We start from the raw sequence: 19,164 nt of genomic DNA, 5'->3' as shown, positions 1-19,164 counted from the left end.
TTGATTCTCCTGCTCCTCGGACGCTGCCTGACCCGCTGCACTTTTCCAGCACCACACTTTGACTCTGATCTCCAACATCTGCAGTCCTCACTTTCTCAAAGCTCTTTAGAGTCAATTATATTGTTCAGATCACTTGCTTTTATTATGTTGTTGTTGAATGCAAAAGACTTTGCAAATTAATCCCCCCCCGCCCTTCATAGTACCATGAAATTCTTAATACCTACCTCAGAGACCAGGTTGGGAATTCCATGTAGTCAAAAATAGCACTTAACAGTGAAGAACACTCAGTACCACACTGAAGTGTCAGCACGAATTAAAAATTGATTTATTGCAGACAGTCAGGCTGATGGGTCTACTTCAGATTACAAAGACATAACTCGTGATGTGCTGTAAGGTTCAGTCCTGGTGCATTGTAAGCCAGGAAGAAAGGGCAGCACAAGCCTCTCCTGCATATCTAATCACCCATCATAAACTGTGATTTGCAAGTTGTAGGAAACAGGTCCCAGACCATCTTGGAAGCATAGTCCACAGTACAAAAATTTAAATGATTTAAGACTCTTTGAAAATTACATGCTCATGATAAAGACTCTCAGCTCGAGGCAGATTTCAACCTTTAGGTCCAAAGCTTATGGATTTATTGATATCACAGATTACAGTATCTAACATGGACAGTGTTGCACTGTCTGAAATGTCATGTAACATTTAGAGTTGGAATTCCAGTCTTTCAGGGTTTAGGCAGTTGAAGGCACAGCCACTAAGAACAGGGGAGTTATAGATGTAGGCTGGAACTTTTTTCACTGGAGCATAGGAGGTTGAGGGGTGACCCCACAGAAGTTTATACAATCACGAGAGGTATAGATAAGGTGAACAGCAAGAATCTTTTCCATAGGGTGGCAAAGTTCAAAAGTAGGAGTATATTTTTAAGGTAAGAGGATAAAGATTTTAAAAGAACGAGGGGCAATCTTTTCCTATCTCCCCCTCAAAAGAGTGGTTTGAATATGGAATGAAGTGCCAGAGGAAGTGGTGAATGCAGGTACAGTTACATTTAAAAGACATTTGGACAAGTACATACATAGGAAAGATTTGGAGGGATATGGGCCAAATGCATGCAAGTGGACTGGTTTGGTTGGGAGCATGGTAGGCCTGAACTAGTTCAACCAAAGGGTCTGTTCCCATGCTTAAATGGCTCTAAAAGATTCCACAGCCACAATTTCAAAGAAAAAGAGATTCTTCATGGAGTCCTGGCCAACACTTATCTCTCAAACAATCTCCCTGGAAGGATCGTGGTCATGTTCATAGCTGTTTTGGGGCTCAGGGTACAAATTGCCTGCCTCATCTCCTACATTTCAACAGTATAACAGATATTCATCAGGAGCACCATTTAATGCACACTCCCCGGGGATATTCAAGCCATGAAAATCACAAAACAAATGCAAGTCTTCTGCCTGAAAGTGATGTGAAAAAAATCTGCTAAAGACCCCCCATCCAGTTCAAAAACAATCCTATTTTTCCACATCTCTAAATTCCCTGTGATTTGATCTTGTCAACCTTCTGCAATACACATTACCGCAGCTGAGAATGGGAGAAGTCCCATTCATAAATGTCAGTCTGAACTGACTCCAGACTCTAGGAGCACCAACTGCCTCCAACCAAACCTGCCTCCACTTAGATTGGTCAAACAGTTATGGAAAGGAGCAAAGATGAGAAGTGCGCAGTGAAAGCTACAGAGTCTGTGCTATCACCCTCTACTTCACGTCATCAATACAGCATCATATAAAGTTCCATTTATATTCTCCTCAACTTAAACAGAAATATACCTGTTCTCACTAAGTAACAGAGACTTAAGTATCAGAAAAATCCCAACTTGGATTACTGTTCAATGCTTGATTAGATTCTACCATTCAAGGTGTTTAGGAATGCTCAATTAGACTCAACAACTCTGGAAGGATGAAAAATTATCAAAGTTTTCAATTCCAAATCATTATGCAGTGTTGTGGGATTAAAAAGAAACATCTGTACATCGTTTGAATTTACTAAACTTCCCCAGACCACCTCCAAAACATTTTCAGCCTTCCTTAAATAGGGAGGCGAAAACTGCAGAGTATTCAAATTTTAGTCTCACAGATGCCCATACCCATGTCCAGTTCCTCTCGTAATAGATGAAAGCATGAATTAGCCTCCTTAATTGCTATATCTGCATATTAACTTTGCGATTCATGCACGACAACATCAAAATGCCTCTGGAATTTCACATCCTGCACTTATCTATTTAAGTAATACTGCTTTTTTTCTTCTTCCTGCCAATGCACAAACTTCATATTTTACTGTGTTTTACAATCAGAGGAAGGCAAGGGTACAGTAATACAAGCACAAGAAGGTTACCAAGACAAAGACTGATTAGTAAGGGGATCAAAGGCTATGGCGAGAAGACAGGATAATGGAGCTGAGAAACAGACCAAATGGCATAATTCTGCTCCTAGATCTTATGGTCTTAAAGTAAAGCATTATTGTAGGTTCTGGATATTGGAAACAAAATAATAGCAAATGCTGCAAGCAGTCAGCAGGTTTTGCAGTATCCATGAAGAAATAAACAGACATAACCTTTCAGGTCGATGAACTTTCATCATCCATTGCATTCAAGTATTTTGGTTAGCATTGTTCAATGAACATGACTACGTGCAATTAGAGCTAAAATGTTCTACTGCCAACACTAACAGTCTAAGTATTTAATGTAAGTGGTTATACAGCATTTGCAGTAGAATCTAAAAGCATTCTAAAATTAAATACTTTGAGAAATTAGAGAGATGCAAGCCAATCTGCAGGTTCAAATGATAGTTATAAACCAAAGTTCGTCTGTCTAAAAATCAGACATATCCTTGGATATACTTCCTGATATTTAAATTTCTGTTCCTACAAAATGGCAGAAAGTGTTAACTATGCTACAGTGGAAAGTGGCCTAATCACACACAATTTCTTTGCAAACTTTACACTTACTACCAGCACATTCACTTAACTGCTATTAACTAGTTGCAAGACATCATTTTTACAGTTTCAAAGCACCAAAATACAGACTAATGCTTCTCAATGACAGTAAATCTAGAAAAGGATAACTCCCAATCAATAAAACATAGATTGCACGAGATTGTAAACTGCTCACAAGGATGGGAAGTCACAGTCATTTGGATCTCATTTTCTGAAGTGTACCACATATCAAAAGATAACTATAATGTAATCTGCATCCTATATTTGAACAATGGGCAGTATTAAGACCTCGTACACAGCTTAGAAGAATGGTACCTGGGCAAATAGTGAAAACCATGCAAATAATGCAGAAACAATTTATGAAGCACCAGTTGATTTCTGATGAGCAGCAAAATCAAGCTGCCAGTTTCAGATGAAGCAAATTTTTCTGAGGGATAGTGAACCAGGGTCATAGCCACAATTTAGATCCCATTTCAAAATCATACATGCTGACTGCATTTTTTTTCTTGACTGCTGTAGAAATATATAACACGAATGAGGAATTGGAGATGATGTTTCTAAAGCACAAACTTTTAAAACTTATTAGCTATAATGCCAGAAGACAGAAACAATGTTCAATATCTCTAGATTGTCAAGGGAAATGTAATAGAAACAGAAATCCAAGCTTCATTTAACATTTGCGCTGGTTAACACATTATGCTATTTAAGTTTCAATATATAATCAACTTATTTTCTTCTTTAATTAGTGTTGAGATTTCCTGTTGTTACATTCAGTTTTCATGTCCCAACAACATCTCTCAATTCAAAATGAAGGTTGGGGAATGAAGGCAGGGAATTGAGGGGACTGAGTGCGACACCTTTTTATGAGTGTAGGATATGTATGAAACAAAGCCTAGGAAAGATCATCTAGCCAATCAAAATTGCTTTTTTTGGGGGCCAATCTATCAAACACTAACAGCCACTTCCTTGGAGATGTTCAACAGAAGATAAAAATTCAAGACCAATTCTGAAGAATAATCTGTAAAGTTTCACCCAGAAGGTGCCAATGACCATAGCCATATTACCCAGTTGTACAAGATACTTGTGCTTTGGTCAGCCAGCATTGCAACAGACTGCATCCAGTTGCATTCAGTCAATTAGCAACCACCAGAACCCCCTATCCATCCATTTCAGGAACCATTGATTGTAACATAAAGGGATTGCCAGACACTGATTATTACTCTGGGACTTACAAAATAGTTAAACTGTGCTTTCTATGAACTAGACTTCATTGTAAAACTAGCTTTATCACATGAATTGCCTCCTGACTTCAGCTGGTTCAGCAGTTAAAACATTCAACTGAACTGGAAAATTGTTCAACAGTCAGTCTGCAATCTAAGTCGATGAAACTGCTGCATTTTGGTTTACAATTTGAGACTCAAATCAATGCTTTGTAAATAAAAACATAATCTGAAGACTTTTAAATAACTGAAATGTTAATTTTAAAATTAACAATTGCACTGGAAACCAGTCTACATAAGCCAGAGGGGCAAAACCTCCTTTGGTTCTGTGCTTACCAATGTAATATCTCATGCAAACTAAACAGCATACAAATAAGAGTGCCCTGTCTCATTGTGAAGCTGGATTCTTCATCGTTGGCTATAATTAACATGGGAGAAAGTAAACAAGGCAAGAATCATGAACCAAGTAAAGAGAAATAACTTCAGCTACTCTGCCCTAGTAAGTGGTTGAAGAATTGCCTACATAAAGGGAGTTTGGACCTAACAAGGCAGAACATGAGAGAGAGCGCTCAATGATTGTTATGGTATAGTAACGATTTGGAGATGTCGATGTTGGACTGGAGTGTACAAAGTTAAAAATCACAACACCAGGTTATAGTCCAACAGGTTTATTTGGAAGCACTAGCTTTCGGAGGGCTGCTCCTTCATCAGGTGGTTGCTGCATTGTTGTTTGGATTGCTAAACATGGAATGTCCCATTACAGCAAGAAATTAATAACTGGTTAATGTGCCTTTTTTGAGAGGTGTCAGATTAGCAAAAGAAGTAACATCGGTTGGAGGATTTGAGCTATAGGGAGAGGCTGAACAGCTGGGGCTGTTTTCCCTGTAGCGTCGGAGGCTGAGGGGTGACCTTATAGAGGTTTACAAAATTTTGAGGGGCATAGATAGGGTATCCAGAAATACAGGGCATAGGTTTAGGGTGAGAGGGGAAAAGATATAAAAGAGACCCAAGGGGCAACTTTTTCACGCAGAGGGTGGTACGTGTATGGAATGAGCTGCCAGAGGAAGTGTTGGAGGCTGGTACAATTGCAACATTTAAGAGGCATTTGGATGGGTATATGAATAGGAAGGGTTTGGAGGGATATGGGCCGGGTGCTGGCAGGTGGGACTAGATTGGGTTGGGATATCTGGTCGGCATGGACGGGTTGGACCGAAGGGTCTGTTTCCATGCTGTACATCTCTATGACTCTATAACCAGTACACCAGAAAAATTCCATACTCTTTAAATAGTGTCATGGGATCATTAACAGGTTACCAAGCTGAGATGGTGCTTTAGTTTTGATGAGATTAGAGTCCTTACAGTGTGAAAACAGGCCCTTTGGCCCAAAAGGTCCACACGGACCTTGCGAAGAGTAACCCACCCAGACCCATTTCTCTCTGACTTATGCACCTAATACTGTGGGCAATTTAGCAAGGCCAATTCACCTGACTGGCACATCTTTGGACTGTGGGAGGAAACCGGAGCACCTGGAGGAAACCCACACAGACACGAGGAGAACATGCAAACTCCACACAGACAGTCGCCTGAGGCTGGAATCGAACCTGGGACCCTGGTGCTGTGAGGCAGTCCAATGTTCAATTGGAAGAATATTACCTTATGCGAAAGCCAAATTCTCCAAACACTTAAATTGCAGTGTCTGCCTGCATTCAGCAAGACAACTACATACTTCAAAGCTAATTGGAATGTTAATCCTGCTTATCAGTTTATTTACATTTAGTATACTGTATTCTTATTCATTGTGCATATATAACACCTCTGTGGTAAATTATTCAATTTTTGGCTTGGTATTAGTTTGGTTGAAATGGAGCTACTTATTGTAGTGACAAGACTGTAATATCCATAATGTTAAGGCACTTTCCATTTGATTTTGATCGTATGAATTGTGTTTCAAGATTACCCAGCATTCAGAATTAAGAGATTTACAACAAAATCCTTGCTCCTTTGGATAGTTGCAAATGTTTACCACACCTTAGCAAGGATTAAGTTTATGTCCAGTTGACTGACTCTCATGCTTGAATATATGTCCTTTTCTTTCAAACCTTGTTTAAAGATTAAACCTTAGTGGGCAGAATAGCTAAGAACTCCAATGCTAATTCAATAATGAGCAAGCAAAAAAATGGAGCAGTGCAAATATTTTTGAAAAATAACTTGTTTTAAGGGCCAGGTTCAAGGCCGTTCAACACACAAATAAACACTATAGATTTGAGAAAAACAAAAAGTTACATAGTAACACTGAGCAAGGGAGCATGGGTTCAACTTCAGCACACTTCATTCCTGACCTAGCCACTTCAGTGGATGTCAATTCAAGTCACAGCAGTCTCTCTCAGTTGAGAAATCAGGTTTGGATCTTTATAACTTTAGCACCTGGTGTGATCACTTGGACTGAGAGGATCCCCAACCAAACGTTCCACAAGCAATTCCAGTAATCTAGTGGGAAAGAGGTCACTGTTTTCAGAAATCATAGGAGCAAGTAAGAACAATTCCAGGAATCAAAACTAAATTACTTTTTCCTTGCAAAAAGGGAAATTTTGAGGTGAGCTAAGATTTTCACAATTAGGCAGTCAATTGATAAAGTACAGCAGGTCAGGATGTTTCTCATGTAGTGGAAAAATTTTATTTCAAGATGCAAAGCTTGGGAATTTGGAATAAAAACATGCCAGGAAAACTACTGGAATATAATACCAGGAAATCTACTAAAGCAGACAGTCTACAGATAAATAACTCTTTTGTGACCATTTAAGGTACAGTTGGGTGTAAGTAAATATCCCTGCAGAGATTACATGATCATGTCAACAGCTTTTAATTTTCCGAGGCTCAATACAAAAGATATTTATGTTGTGCATTTAACATAATAAATTTCAAATGCTTCACAACACTATTAAACAAAATGTGAAATGGAGCCATGTAAGGAAATAGTCAGATGGGTGACAAAAACTTAAAAACCATTCTAAAGGGGGGGCTCTAAAAGGGAGGTAGAAAGAGTTAGAGAAAATTCTACAGTTTCAGGCCCATGCAGCTCAAGGCATGATCGAGAAAGGATGTCCACGAAGCAAGAATTAAATGACTATGGAAATCCCTTATTATTATAGGGCTGGAAGCGATTAAGATAAGAAAGGGTGAGGCCAGAGAAGAATTTGAAAAGTAGAGTAAGAATCTTAAAGTGACTTAACTGTATCAAGTACAAGGATGGTATGGATATGGGCACCTTCCACTTGATTTCTATCATATGAACTGTGTTACGAGATTACTCAGCTTTCAGAGTTAAGGTAGATTTACAAAGGAATTCTTGCTTCTTTGGATAGTTGCAAACGTTTACCACACTTTAGTCAACTGGAGAAATGCTCACTCCATGCTGAGTCTCATCCTTAAACATATCCCCTTTTCTTTCAAACCAGATTTACAGTTTAAACCCAAGTGGGCAACAATGGACACTCAGTTCAAAGTAATACAGAAGCACATGGTTGTAAGCAGTCAATGTCAACCTCAATGGCAGGGGAGGCGGAAAGAGTACTAAGCTTGCAAAAAGTATTGAGACATTAGTCTGTCTTCCTAGTATTTTGCTGTTAAGAAATTTCCTCTCATCTGTGCCTGGAGGTCAAACAAACTGGAGCACAAAGACACAGTTGAGTCAGGTTATGTCCAATGTAAACACGGAAACTTGTGACGTTTTAACGTGATACCCGTGGCTTTGCAGTGTACCATCCATAGTCAGTGAAGCACAACCAGGTCATTGTTTAAATATTAAGAGAATTTCAGACCAAATAATCTGAAAAGACGTCTTCCAAATTAACACCTTCCATCAACACGGACAATGAGGGCAGAGGTGCATTGGAACATCGCCTCCAAGTCGGATTTGGAAAAATCACATTAAGAGGCAAATTGGATTTTCCCCACACCCCATAAAAGTGAACATATATTTTAAATAAACTTCAAATTGTTAAGCTAAACCTGAATTCTGAACTAACTGCTAGAGTGGACTATCTGCTACAATTAGTCCATTTTCCACAACATCATTGGCAAGGTGTTCCCACTGTGCAACAGCAACAGGTCCTGATTTGCTGGCAATGAATCTGGTTTGTTCCAGAGTGAACACCATTCTTGGCATCCCACTTGACATTCCCCACTCCACCAAAATAAACTGGATGTAGGTGCAAATGAAGCAACCAAAATACTGAATTTCCTGACTAATCATACAAAGTGAATCTTTGCAATTTGACCTTTAGACACCAATCCAACTTTCACAATTTTAATCACAAGTTTTTCCTGTCTTAAATTATTAAAAGACTCTCAATAAATTAAGAAAAAGATGACATGCATGACCTCATCTATGCTGATATTAAGTGTGTGCCCAATATTCAAAACAACCCAGAAAGACAAAGGCCATTAACATTCATTAGAATTCCCTTCAATTGTTTGATCTTTAAGGGGAGCCAACAAGTGGATAGGATAAATAGACAAAGTCTTTTCCCTGGGGTCGGGGAGTCCAGAACTAGAGGGCATAGGCTTACTGTGAGAGGGAAAAGATATAAGAGACCTAAAGGGCAACTTTTTCACACAGAGGGCAGTATGTGCATGAAATGAGCAGCCAGAGGAAGTGGTGGAGGCTGGTACAATTACAACATTTAAAAGGCATTTGGATGGGTATATGAATAATGGGGGGTTTGAAGTGATACAGGCCAGGTGTTGGCAGGTGGGAATAGATTACGTTGGGATATCTGGTCGGCATGGACGGGTTGGACTGAAGGCTCCATGCTGTACATCTCTATGACTCTAAGTCATCACTCGGGTTGGATTCTCAATAGGAACTTGACCGGTTCTGAATTCTGGAAGGGGGAGAAACAGTAAGAAAACCTTTACAATGCATTCAGACAGATGGCCAGACCAGAAGTGGATCTATTTTGCTGGGATTCCTTGCTATCAGGAGCCAACACAGGTTTCTTGAACATTCAGTGACTGAACCCATCTTCAACACCAGGAAAAAGGCTGCTCGGTTGCAAAATAGAAGGGGTGACATTTCCACAACATTTTCTACAGTTGGTACTTTCCCAAGTTCTTTAGTTATTACAGAGAATGAATGCTACAGGAAAATACTGTAAAATCTTCAATGAAATTTCAAATCATGCCAGTGTTGAGAGATACCTTTCTGGGCATAGAGAAATGAAAAATATTCCTGAAATAGTATTCCCTCTACCCAATTATAAACAGTGCTGTTACAAATAAATATGTTTTGACATTGTTTCATCTAGGTGCTGCCAGCATGTTCTAAGTCTAGTTTCAGTACTTTTTAACCTCATTAGTTCATTTTAAATATACACTCCAGATCAGATATGTAGTGTGTACAGCATAGAAAATAGGCCATTTGGACCCACTGGGTGAGGCCACTGTGCATGCTCCACATTCACATGCAAGTTTCCTCCCATCTAATCATCATATGCTACTCCTCTTTCAAACAAATGTAACCAGAGCTGGTAGCTCTTGCAGTAGATCAGTTAGTCACATTTTCCAGTTCTCAAGCAAAACTACACAACCAATGAAGGTTCCTAACTACTGTAATACTATAGAATGATATACCAGAGGAGGCAAAAAACTGCCAATGCTGGCATCCAAGATAGACAAGCAGGAGGCTGGAAGAACATAGCAAGCCAGGCAGCATTAGGTGGAGGAGAAGTCAACATTTCAGGTGTAACCCTTCTTCGGGACTCCTTCACCTCCTGATGCTGCCTGGCTTGCTGTGTTCCTCCAGCCTTCTACTTGTCTACCACAGTATAGGAGGCAGCCATTAAAATCATTGTTCTTATGCTGACTCTTCGACAAAGCTACCCAGTTATCTCTCTCTCTCTCTCTCTCTCCAGCTTTCCCCGTCTATACTCTTCAATGCGAACTTATCTACTTCATCTTCTCTGCTTGGAAGGACTATAATTCTGAACTTTTTATTTCTTTACTCTAATTTATTCTTAAGATTTTGTACTTAGATAACTTTCATACCCAAGATGCTGTGAAGGTCTGTAATGCCAGACCTTTTATTTTTTGAAATTTCTTATTTATTCCTAAGAATCTGTACCTAAGTGCCTTTACACCCAAGTGGCAACTTTGCAAATTTTTCTTTCTCACAGAAGTAAACTGTATTCATGTGAGTACATGATAAAAACATAATTCTGTATTTATCCAAGTCTCTTGAAAATTATTACTGAATCTGCTTCCACCATCCTTTCACGCAGGTCTTCCTAAATCATAACTCACTTTATAACATTCCCTTCAGACACGGCATTACAGTGGAAGTAAAACTTCATATGGCACCGTTTTAAGAGCAGGGAAATTTTCATTAAGTGCCCAGTTTAATATTTAATGAGTCAAACATCATCACTACCAGGTTACTACAATCTGTGGGAGCATGTATTGTACAAAACAGTCTGAGTTTTCTGTATTAGAACAGTAATATTGGCTGTGAAGTGCTTTGGGATGCCCTGTGGTTTTGAAAGGTACAATATAAATGCAAATCATTCTTCTTTGGATCATGACACTTCAAATGGTAGGAGTCAACCTTTTGTAGGCACATTTTCCTAATAAACTGAAGAATATCCTACACAGTCTGAAACTCTCATAAGCGTTATCCTCATTGTAGACCAGAGGCAAGGAAATTGCAAAGCGCAAAGCTAGGAACTAAATCTAGTCAGTTTATGAGGGATACATTTCAAGAAAATATTAAGCAACAAACTAGGCAAGAACATGACTTGAGTATTAAGGAATGTTATGCACAGTGAAGTCAGTTTGACACTAGTGTACTAGAAATCATGGATGGAAAGTAATCTTGAATGAAACAGAATATTGTTCGCTCTCTGTCAAGCCCTTATCCTAAGCATTTTGAGCAGCCCTCTGAAGTATACTGGTGAAATGAGTTAAACACATGAATTAAGAGCAAGAGTAGACCGCTTAGCCCTTCAAGCTTGCTATCATTCAATATAGTTACGATTGATCCAATTGCTTTTTTTAATAGCCAGCATGCTCTTACACAACTGAATATTTTTCTCCCCCACATCAAATCATGTGGTGCTTTTACACCTATTAACTATCACCAGTAAAATCACACATGTTTTCCAATTAATTTACATGCAAAGCACATTAAGGGCATCACAGCCCAAAAGTGAGGGAGAGGAACCAAATCAAAATGGAATTGGAAGGGGAAATAAAAACATCTACCCCTTGCAGTGCCCATCTCTCTCTAGAGACGGAGGTATTGGTGGACACCATGTGTTCCCTTTCCCAGGACACTTTGGCACAAAGAGGGGCAGACAGTTAGCAGCTATGATCTGAGCGCGTTTTGAGAAGATTTGTAGCTCAGGTTGAGGGTTCTGGATGCAAGTTTGCTTGCCGAGCCGGAAGCTGGAAACCCAAACTTTGGGTCCGCTACGTGGATGACACCTTTGTCATCACTAAACAAAACAAATTAGAGGAAACCTTCAAGACCATCAATAATATCTTTACAGGCATAAAATTCACAAGAGAGGAAAAAAAAACTGCCATTCCTAAGATGTCACAGTACAGCGAATAGCCAATGGGGAACTTCGAACCAGTGTCTACAGGAAAACACCATACACGGACCAAATACTGAACTACAGAAGCAATCATCCCAACACCCACAAAAGATTTGTAGGTGCCAGTGTTGGACCAGGGTATACAAAGTTAAAAATCACAACACCAGGTTATAGTCCAATAGGTTTATTTGGAAGCACTAGCTTTCGGAGCACTGCTCCTTCATCAGGTGGTCCTGATGAAGGAGCAGTGCTCCAAAAGCTAGTGCTTCCAAACAAACCTGGGACTGTGTGATTTTTAACCCACAAAAGATGCATTAGAACATTATTTCAATGAGCCACCGCACACTGCAGCACAGAGAAACTATGAAGAGCAGAGGAAAATCACCAATACAGCATATTCAAAAAGAACAATCTGCCGATTTCTCAGCAACAAACCCAAACAAGCAGACAAAACGCATCCAGAAACCCTAGCCACTCTCCCTTACATCAAAGACATCACAAATGACTGCTAGACTATTCAGACCTCTTGATATCATGGTAGCCCATAAACCCACCAACACACTGAAACAGCAGCTAATGAATTTAAAAGACCTTATACAGACAAGCAGCAAAACAAATGTCATTTACAAAGTAACTTTCAAGAATTGTAACAAACACAAACAGGCAGAAAATTAGCCACCAGCATACATGAAACATCAACTAGCCACAAACAGACGTGACCCTCTCTCACTAGTACCCTTACATACAGATGAGAAAGGACACCACTTCGACTGGGACAACACGTCCATCAGAGGACAAGCCAAACAGAGACACACAAGAGAACACCCACAAGCATGGCATTCCAGCCAGAACTCTATCAACAAACACATTGACTTGGACATCATTTACCACCCTCTGAAAAATAGGAAATAATACCACCACAGGAAATGACAAGACCAACCCAAGGAAACCTAAACACAGATACAAAGTGGGTCACTAACACCAGTGCTTCACTGGAGGCTCACTGATGATGTTACCTATTATGGTGACAAAATGTCCAAAAACAAACCTTTCAGCTCAGCGAGCAAACTTACATCCAGAGCTATGAGCCTCTCCACAGCTCACTACACAGACCTGCTAATGGCCAAACCCAGGAGCAGATCCATAGGAGGTCCTCTGACTTGCCTACACCCAAAAGATCAGGACACAGGACTGAAGTGCAATCAAATGAACAGCAAACAATTACTCAAGTAAGTAAAAAGGTGTTGCAATCGCCACAACCAATATGCACAGGTCCACAGATTCAACATCTCCGCAAAATAAAGAGTTGAGCTGGGAGTCCGTGAACCATAGCAATCTGTAGTTACGTGGGACACTGATTGTATTATAAACTCAAAACCACATTCATGTGGCATGTAGACAACACAGCGGCTCAGTGCTTAGCACTGCTGCTTCACAACACCAGATTCAAATCAAGCCTCAGGCGACTGTGTGCAGTTCACACATTCTCCCCGTATCTGCATGGGTTTCCTCTGACAGTCCAAACATGCGGGTAGATGGACCATGGTAAATTACCCATTTTGTCTGAGGATGTGCAGACTGGGTGGTTTGGCGTGGGAAGTGCAAGGCTACGGTGGTCTGGTTTGGATGCTCTTCGGAGGGTCAATGTGAACTTGCTGGACCAAACGGCCTACTTCCATACTACAGGGATTCCACAAAACATCTATTGCTGCCAGTACCACAAAAAGAATTCCAAAGTCTTTCACGTGGGAAAATGTGAGGTTATGCACTTCAAATGGTGCAGGAAATGAATATTATTAAATGACTGAAGAAAGAACAGAACACAAGAATTTGGATGTTCTTATCCATGAATCAAAAAATGCCAGCAGCCAAACTCATTGGGCAATTGGAAGGCAAATGGAATGCTGACCTACATACCAAAGGGAATACAAAAGTGGGGAGGGGTTTTACTGATAACATGCATGACACTTGCCTTACCACAGATGAAACAATGGTCTTTTTCCAAATGGTGGACAGTAACTAGCAATGTAATGTAGGAATCAGTATTTGGACCCTAGCTATTCAAAATATTTATTAATGATTTGTATAGAACATAGAATATTACAGTGCAGTACAGGCCCTGTTGCGCCTTTCCATGAATCCAATCTGAAGCCCATCTAACCTACACTATTCCATTCTCGTCCATATGCCTATTCAACGATCATTTAAATGCTCATGAAGCTGGCAAGTCTACAACTATTGCAGGCAGTGCGTTCCAAACTGCTACTACTGAGTAAAGAAACTACCTTTGACATCTGTCTATATCGATCACCCCTCAATTTGAAGCTATGCCCCCTCGTGCTAGCCATCACAATCCTAGGAGAAGGGCTCTCACTGTCCACCTGATCTAACCCTCTGATTATCTTATGTCTCATTAAGGTACCGCTCAACCTTCTTCTAACAAAAACAGCCTCAAGTCCCTCAACCTTTCCTCCTAAGACTTTCCCTCCATACCAGGCAACATCCTACTAAATCTCTCCTGCACTCTTTCCAAAGCTTCCACATCCTTCCTCTAACGCGGTGACCAGAATTGCACTCCAAGTGCAGCCACACCAGAGTTTCGTACAGCTACAGCTTGACCTCTGTTCCGAAGCTCGATCCCTTTAATAAAAACTAACATAGCGTATGCCTTCTTAACAGCCCTATCAACCTGGGTGGCAACTTTGAGGGATCAATGTACATGGACACAGATCTCTCTGCTCATCTACACTACCAAGAATCTTACCATTTGCCCAGTACTCTGTTACTCCTTCCAAAGTGAATCACCTCACACTTTTCTGCATTAAACTCCATTTGCCACCTCATAGCCCAGCTCTGCAGCTTACCTATGTCCCCCTGTGACCTACAACATTCTTCGGCACTATCCACAAGTGTAAATTTATTTACTAAATTTACTAACCCAAGACATATAGGAGGTAACTAAAAGTAATGCCATCAAATGTACAGAGGGAAGGATGAGCTGTGGGGAGGTTGCACAGATGCTTCAGTGTGATTTGAACAGGCTGAGTGAGTGGGTAAATACATGGCAGATGCAGTCTAATTTGGATAAATAGTCAAAACAAGGCAGCAAATTTTCCAAATGGCTACAAATTGAGAGAAGGGAACGTGCAATGAGTCCTGAGTGTCCTCAGACACCAGTTGCTTAATGTTAGCATGCACGTACAGGAGACAGTCAAGGCAGCAAATCACCTTTAGCCTTCATAACAAGAGGATTCAAGTACTGGAGCAAAAATGTCCTGCTGCAATTGTACAATGCTTTGGTGAGACAACACCTGGAATATTGTTTGCAGTTTTGGTCTCCTTATCGGAGGGAGGATGTTCTTACTGCAGACGGAATGCAGCAATAGTTGACCAGACTGATTCCAGGATGGAAAGGCTGACATAAAGAGAGGCTGAATCTATTAGACCTTTATATATATCAGAGTTCAGAAGGAAGGAAATCTCAAATAAACCTATAAAATTCTAACAGGACCACATAGGATAGATGCAGGAAAGATAATGCTGATTGTGGGGGAACCCAGAACTAGGGGTCAATCTAAGGATACAATATAAACTATTTAGGACAGAGATAAGGAGAAGCTTCTTCACCCAGAGAGGAGTGAGCCTGTGGAATTCATGACCACAGAAAACATTGAAGGACAAGACATTCTGTGATTTCAAGGAGTTGAATATAGCACTTAGAGCTAAATGAAAGAATGAATATGGGGGAAAAGCAGCTGATCATCCAACTCAGATTATAATCAATATTGGAGCAGGCTCGAAAGAGTAGGAGGAGGCCTTATCTCAAAGGAAGGATATACTGGCACCCCTCAGTTTCTTTATTCATTTTAATCTTCTGCCGTATTCTATTACCTGCTACTGTTTAGGCAGCCTTCTTCCTCCCTGCTACCTATCATCTCCAAAAACCATCTTTACTGTGTTCTTTGTGCCACCTCAATTCTTTTTCATACATTATCTTTTGAGCACCGTCATTATGCTGCTCCAGTTTCCTCTGCTTCTCTCATAACTTCCACGCTCTTTGACCACTGTTACTCATTTCCATTCCTGATGCCTTCACTGATTGACCTATCCTAATCCATTGCCTCAACTTCAGCGCTGGCTGCTACAACTCAACTTTATTAGTCATGGTCGCTCACAGCACCAACTACCCACACTCAATCTGGCACTGATAGTTGTGTGTCAGTGAAGGGGGTGCAATCTATCTCCCTAACAGCACTGCAGACATGCTTACATCAAGTGGCCTGCAGATCAACGTAGCTGCTCACCATCACCTTCTCAAGAGCAATTAGAGATGGGCAATAAATGCTGGCAGCAACTCCAACATGCCATGAAGGAATTAAAAATTCCATGCTTAGCACCACGACCAAACATCCTTCCCCTTCTTCCCCCCCCACCATCCTACACATGTCAAACCTCCAAATAAAACCCTTGCATCTCAGTTTTTCAAAAAACACCAAAATATCCCATCCTCTACATAAGTACCAATATATCCCACCTCCTCCACCACCGTGTAGACTCCCTTCATCACCACCACAAACACATTCCAATGCCCAGAAATTTCAGACTCCATAAAATTAATTCACAAAACAGAAGCAAAGTACTGTGGATGCTGGACATAGAAATAAAAATAGAAAGTACTGGAGAAACTCAGCAAATCTGACAGTATCTTTGAAGAAAGAAAGAGTTAACCTTTGAGTCCAACATTATTATTCTTCAGATCAAAGGGTGATATTGGACTCAAAATATTAAAGTTCTCTTTCCCTCTACAAATGTGGGCAGCATGGTGGTTAGCACTGCTGCCTCACAGCGCCAGAGACCCAGGTTCAATTCCCACCTCAGGCAACTGTCTGTGTGGAGTTTGCACATTCTCCCCATGTCTGTGTGGGTTTCCTCCCGGTGCTCCGGTTTCCTCCCACAATCCAAAAAATGTGCAAGTTAGGTGAATTGGCCATAGTGTTAGGTGAAGGGGTAAATGTAGAGGAATGGGTCTGGGTGGGTTGCTTTTCGGCAGGTCGGTATAGACTTGTTGGCCCGAAGGGCCTGTTTCCACACTGTAAGTAATCTAATCTAAATACCATCATTTCAACTCCTCAACTGTACTCTCCCTCTCAGCCCCTTCAGCTCAATTTATCCAAACAAATACACCACTCTGCAGCTCACATTACTCCACAACATATCCACCTCAACTCCCTCCTATATTTCCCATTCTCTTCAAATTACAACCCAAGTGAACCACTCACTATTACTCAACCTACAAGATGGCAATTCTCCAAAACACTATGCCCCTAGTCCCAGCCCTCCCTATAGCCCCATCCCACAACTCCCTTCACCAAAACTGACCTCTCCCCACTCCCCATCCCAAAGCCCACCTTCACCAGCACACCAAAGCTCTGTTCCCCTCCTACCCCACATAGCCATCCTCCCCACTCGGTATCCCCCACCCACTTCCCCTCCTCCCTTTATATCCCCTCCCTCCCCACATCCCCTCCCCCTCCCGGCCCTGTCCCTGTCCCTGTCCCTCCACCTCCCCCCGGGGTCACCGCCCCTCCTCAGCCTGATCCTTACCGTGCCTCCGTCCTTGATGATGATTTTCTTGGCCAGCAGGACACTGCGGTTCAGCCGCTTCTTCTTCTTGCCCTGGGTCATGTCTCGTTCACGCGGCCTGAACCGGCCCGACCCGCCTCATCGCCATAGAAACGGCCGGAGCTGACGGCCACCCAGCACCCCGGCCGCCATTTCCCGCAGACCACCGCCGGCACCTCAACCAAACCCGGGCTACTGTCCAATCAGGAAGCGTTACACAACCCGCCCGACCCGGCGTGCGTGCTACAACCTAACTTGCTGGCCGGCCGCTTTAGCCCCGCCCTCCTGCACAACTACTGGTCGTGATCGTGACGTTGTCACGGCCTGGCCCAGTTATCCAGGTTGCAATTGGTGAAAAGAGACATCAATCGCTGAGAACACGTTCGTCACTCCCTGATTGGTGCATGCGCGGCGAGGTCGCATGTGATCGCTGTATGACGTCATGTATTCATTTGGTAAAGGAAAGTTCCCGTGGTTTGTCAAACGGCCATTTTGGTAAAGGACTATTCCCGCGATGGGGTGCTCCGCCATTTTAGTAATGGACAAGACCTGAGGCGGGCTATGCCGCCAGTTTGGTAAAGGAAAGTGCTTGTGCCTGGTCCAGTCAGCATTTTGGTAAGAAGGTGTGCAATAGGAGTTGGGCATTATTCCTTCTTGATGAAGGGCTAATGCTCGAAACGTGGATTCTCCTGCTCCTGGGATGCCTCCTGACTAGCTGTGTTTATCCAGCACTACACTTTCCACCAAAATTACATGAATGGCCATGCAAATGTCAGTGTATCCATTTTATAGCCGAAAAAGTGCTGCTGGAAAAGCGCAGCAGGTCAGGCAGCATCCAAGGAGCAGGAGAATCAACGTTTCGGGCATGAGCCCTTCTTCAATATCCATTTTATACCCAATATAGTCAATGTGGGATATAAATGAATTAATGTTATTTCTGCAAGTATAAATTCTGATACAGAACAGGAATGAGAAAATACATATTCAGCAAAAAGAAAGGATATGTTAGCATGAGACGTGAATACAGAACAATGGTGGATATAAGGGCAAACAGGAAAACATCTGTTTTCCCCGCTTGCACAGAGACACAGGAACAAACCCTAATTAAAGAGGTCAAAGTGGCCTCTGGATGGAAATAGATGCTGATAGAAGAAAAGATATGCCTAATCAATAACCTACAGTAGACTGACGTCAAACACCCTTATGGGAGTCAGAGATAAGAGTTTGTCACGGACAAGACAGGATAAACAGAAGTTGTGGGATAAGTCTTAAGGAAATCTGTGACGTAAGCGAAGCAGGGAACAAACAATGGAATAAGGAAAACATATGGGAAAAGAAACTGTATAAATTGTAAGGGTTTTTTGGGATATAGTGTGCATTTTGTCATTGCCTTACCTGGTAATTAGACAAAGCACCCACCTATAGGTGTATAAATAAATGGCGGATTCAGATATTCGTCTTGGACTGAAATTATTAAAGTGAGTGAGCTTTTGTTTCTCACAGTCAACATTACTTACATCTGCAGGGGGAGGCATGGCCTTGTGGTGTTATTGTTTGACTATTAAGCCAGACACTCTGCGCTGCCTGACCTGCTGCGCTTTTCCAGCAACACATTTTTAAGCTCTGATCTCCAGCATCTGCAGTGCTCACTTTCTCCTATTAAGCCAGACACTCGTCTAATGTTCTGGGATGCAGGTTCAATTCCTGTCATGACGGCAGATGGTGAAATTTGAATTCAATAAATTAAG

General features: G+C 41.4%; 1 protein-coding gene across 2 annotated transcripts in view; it reads right to left on the bottom strand.

Moving 5' to 3' along the window:
- LOC122565474 (hippocampus abundant transcript 1 protein-like) overlaps positions 1 to 17,682 on the bottom strand; it is a 63,734-nt gene extending 46,052 nt beyond the window's left edge. The window contains exon 1 of one of the 2 annotated variants that reach the window (XM_043721480.1): positions 17,399 to 17,682. In XM_043721480.1, the coding sequence (XP_043577415.1) occupies positions 17,399 to 17,479 (81 nt within the window). In that variant the 5' untranslated portion in view covers positions 17,480 to 17,682. Of the gene's footprint in view, positions 1 to 12,867; positions 13,226 to 17,398 lie in introns of those variants that run through there. The other variant, XM_043721482.1, reaches the window with a different exon arrangement.
- Between the last annotated feature and the right edge of the window lie 1,482 nt (positions 17,683 to 19,164).

This window comes from Chiloscyllium plagiosum, chromosome 31 (assembly GCF_004010195.1).
Source record: "Chiloscyllium plagiosum isolate BGI_BamShark_2017 chromosome 31, ASM401019v2, whole genome shotgun sequence".
Taxonomy (NCBI): Eukaryota; Metazoa; Chordata; class Chondrichthyes; order Orectolobiformes; family Hemiscylliidae; genus Chiloscyllium; species Chiloscyllium plagiosum.
This window is presented reverse-complemented; position numbering and strand designations above follow the sequence as displayed.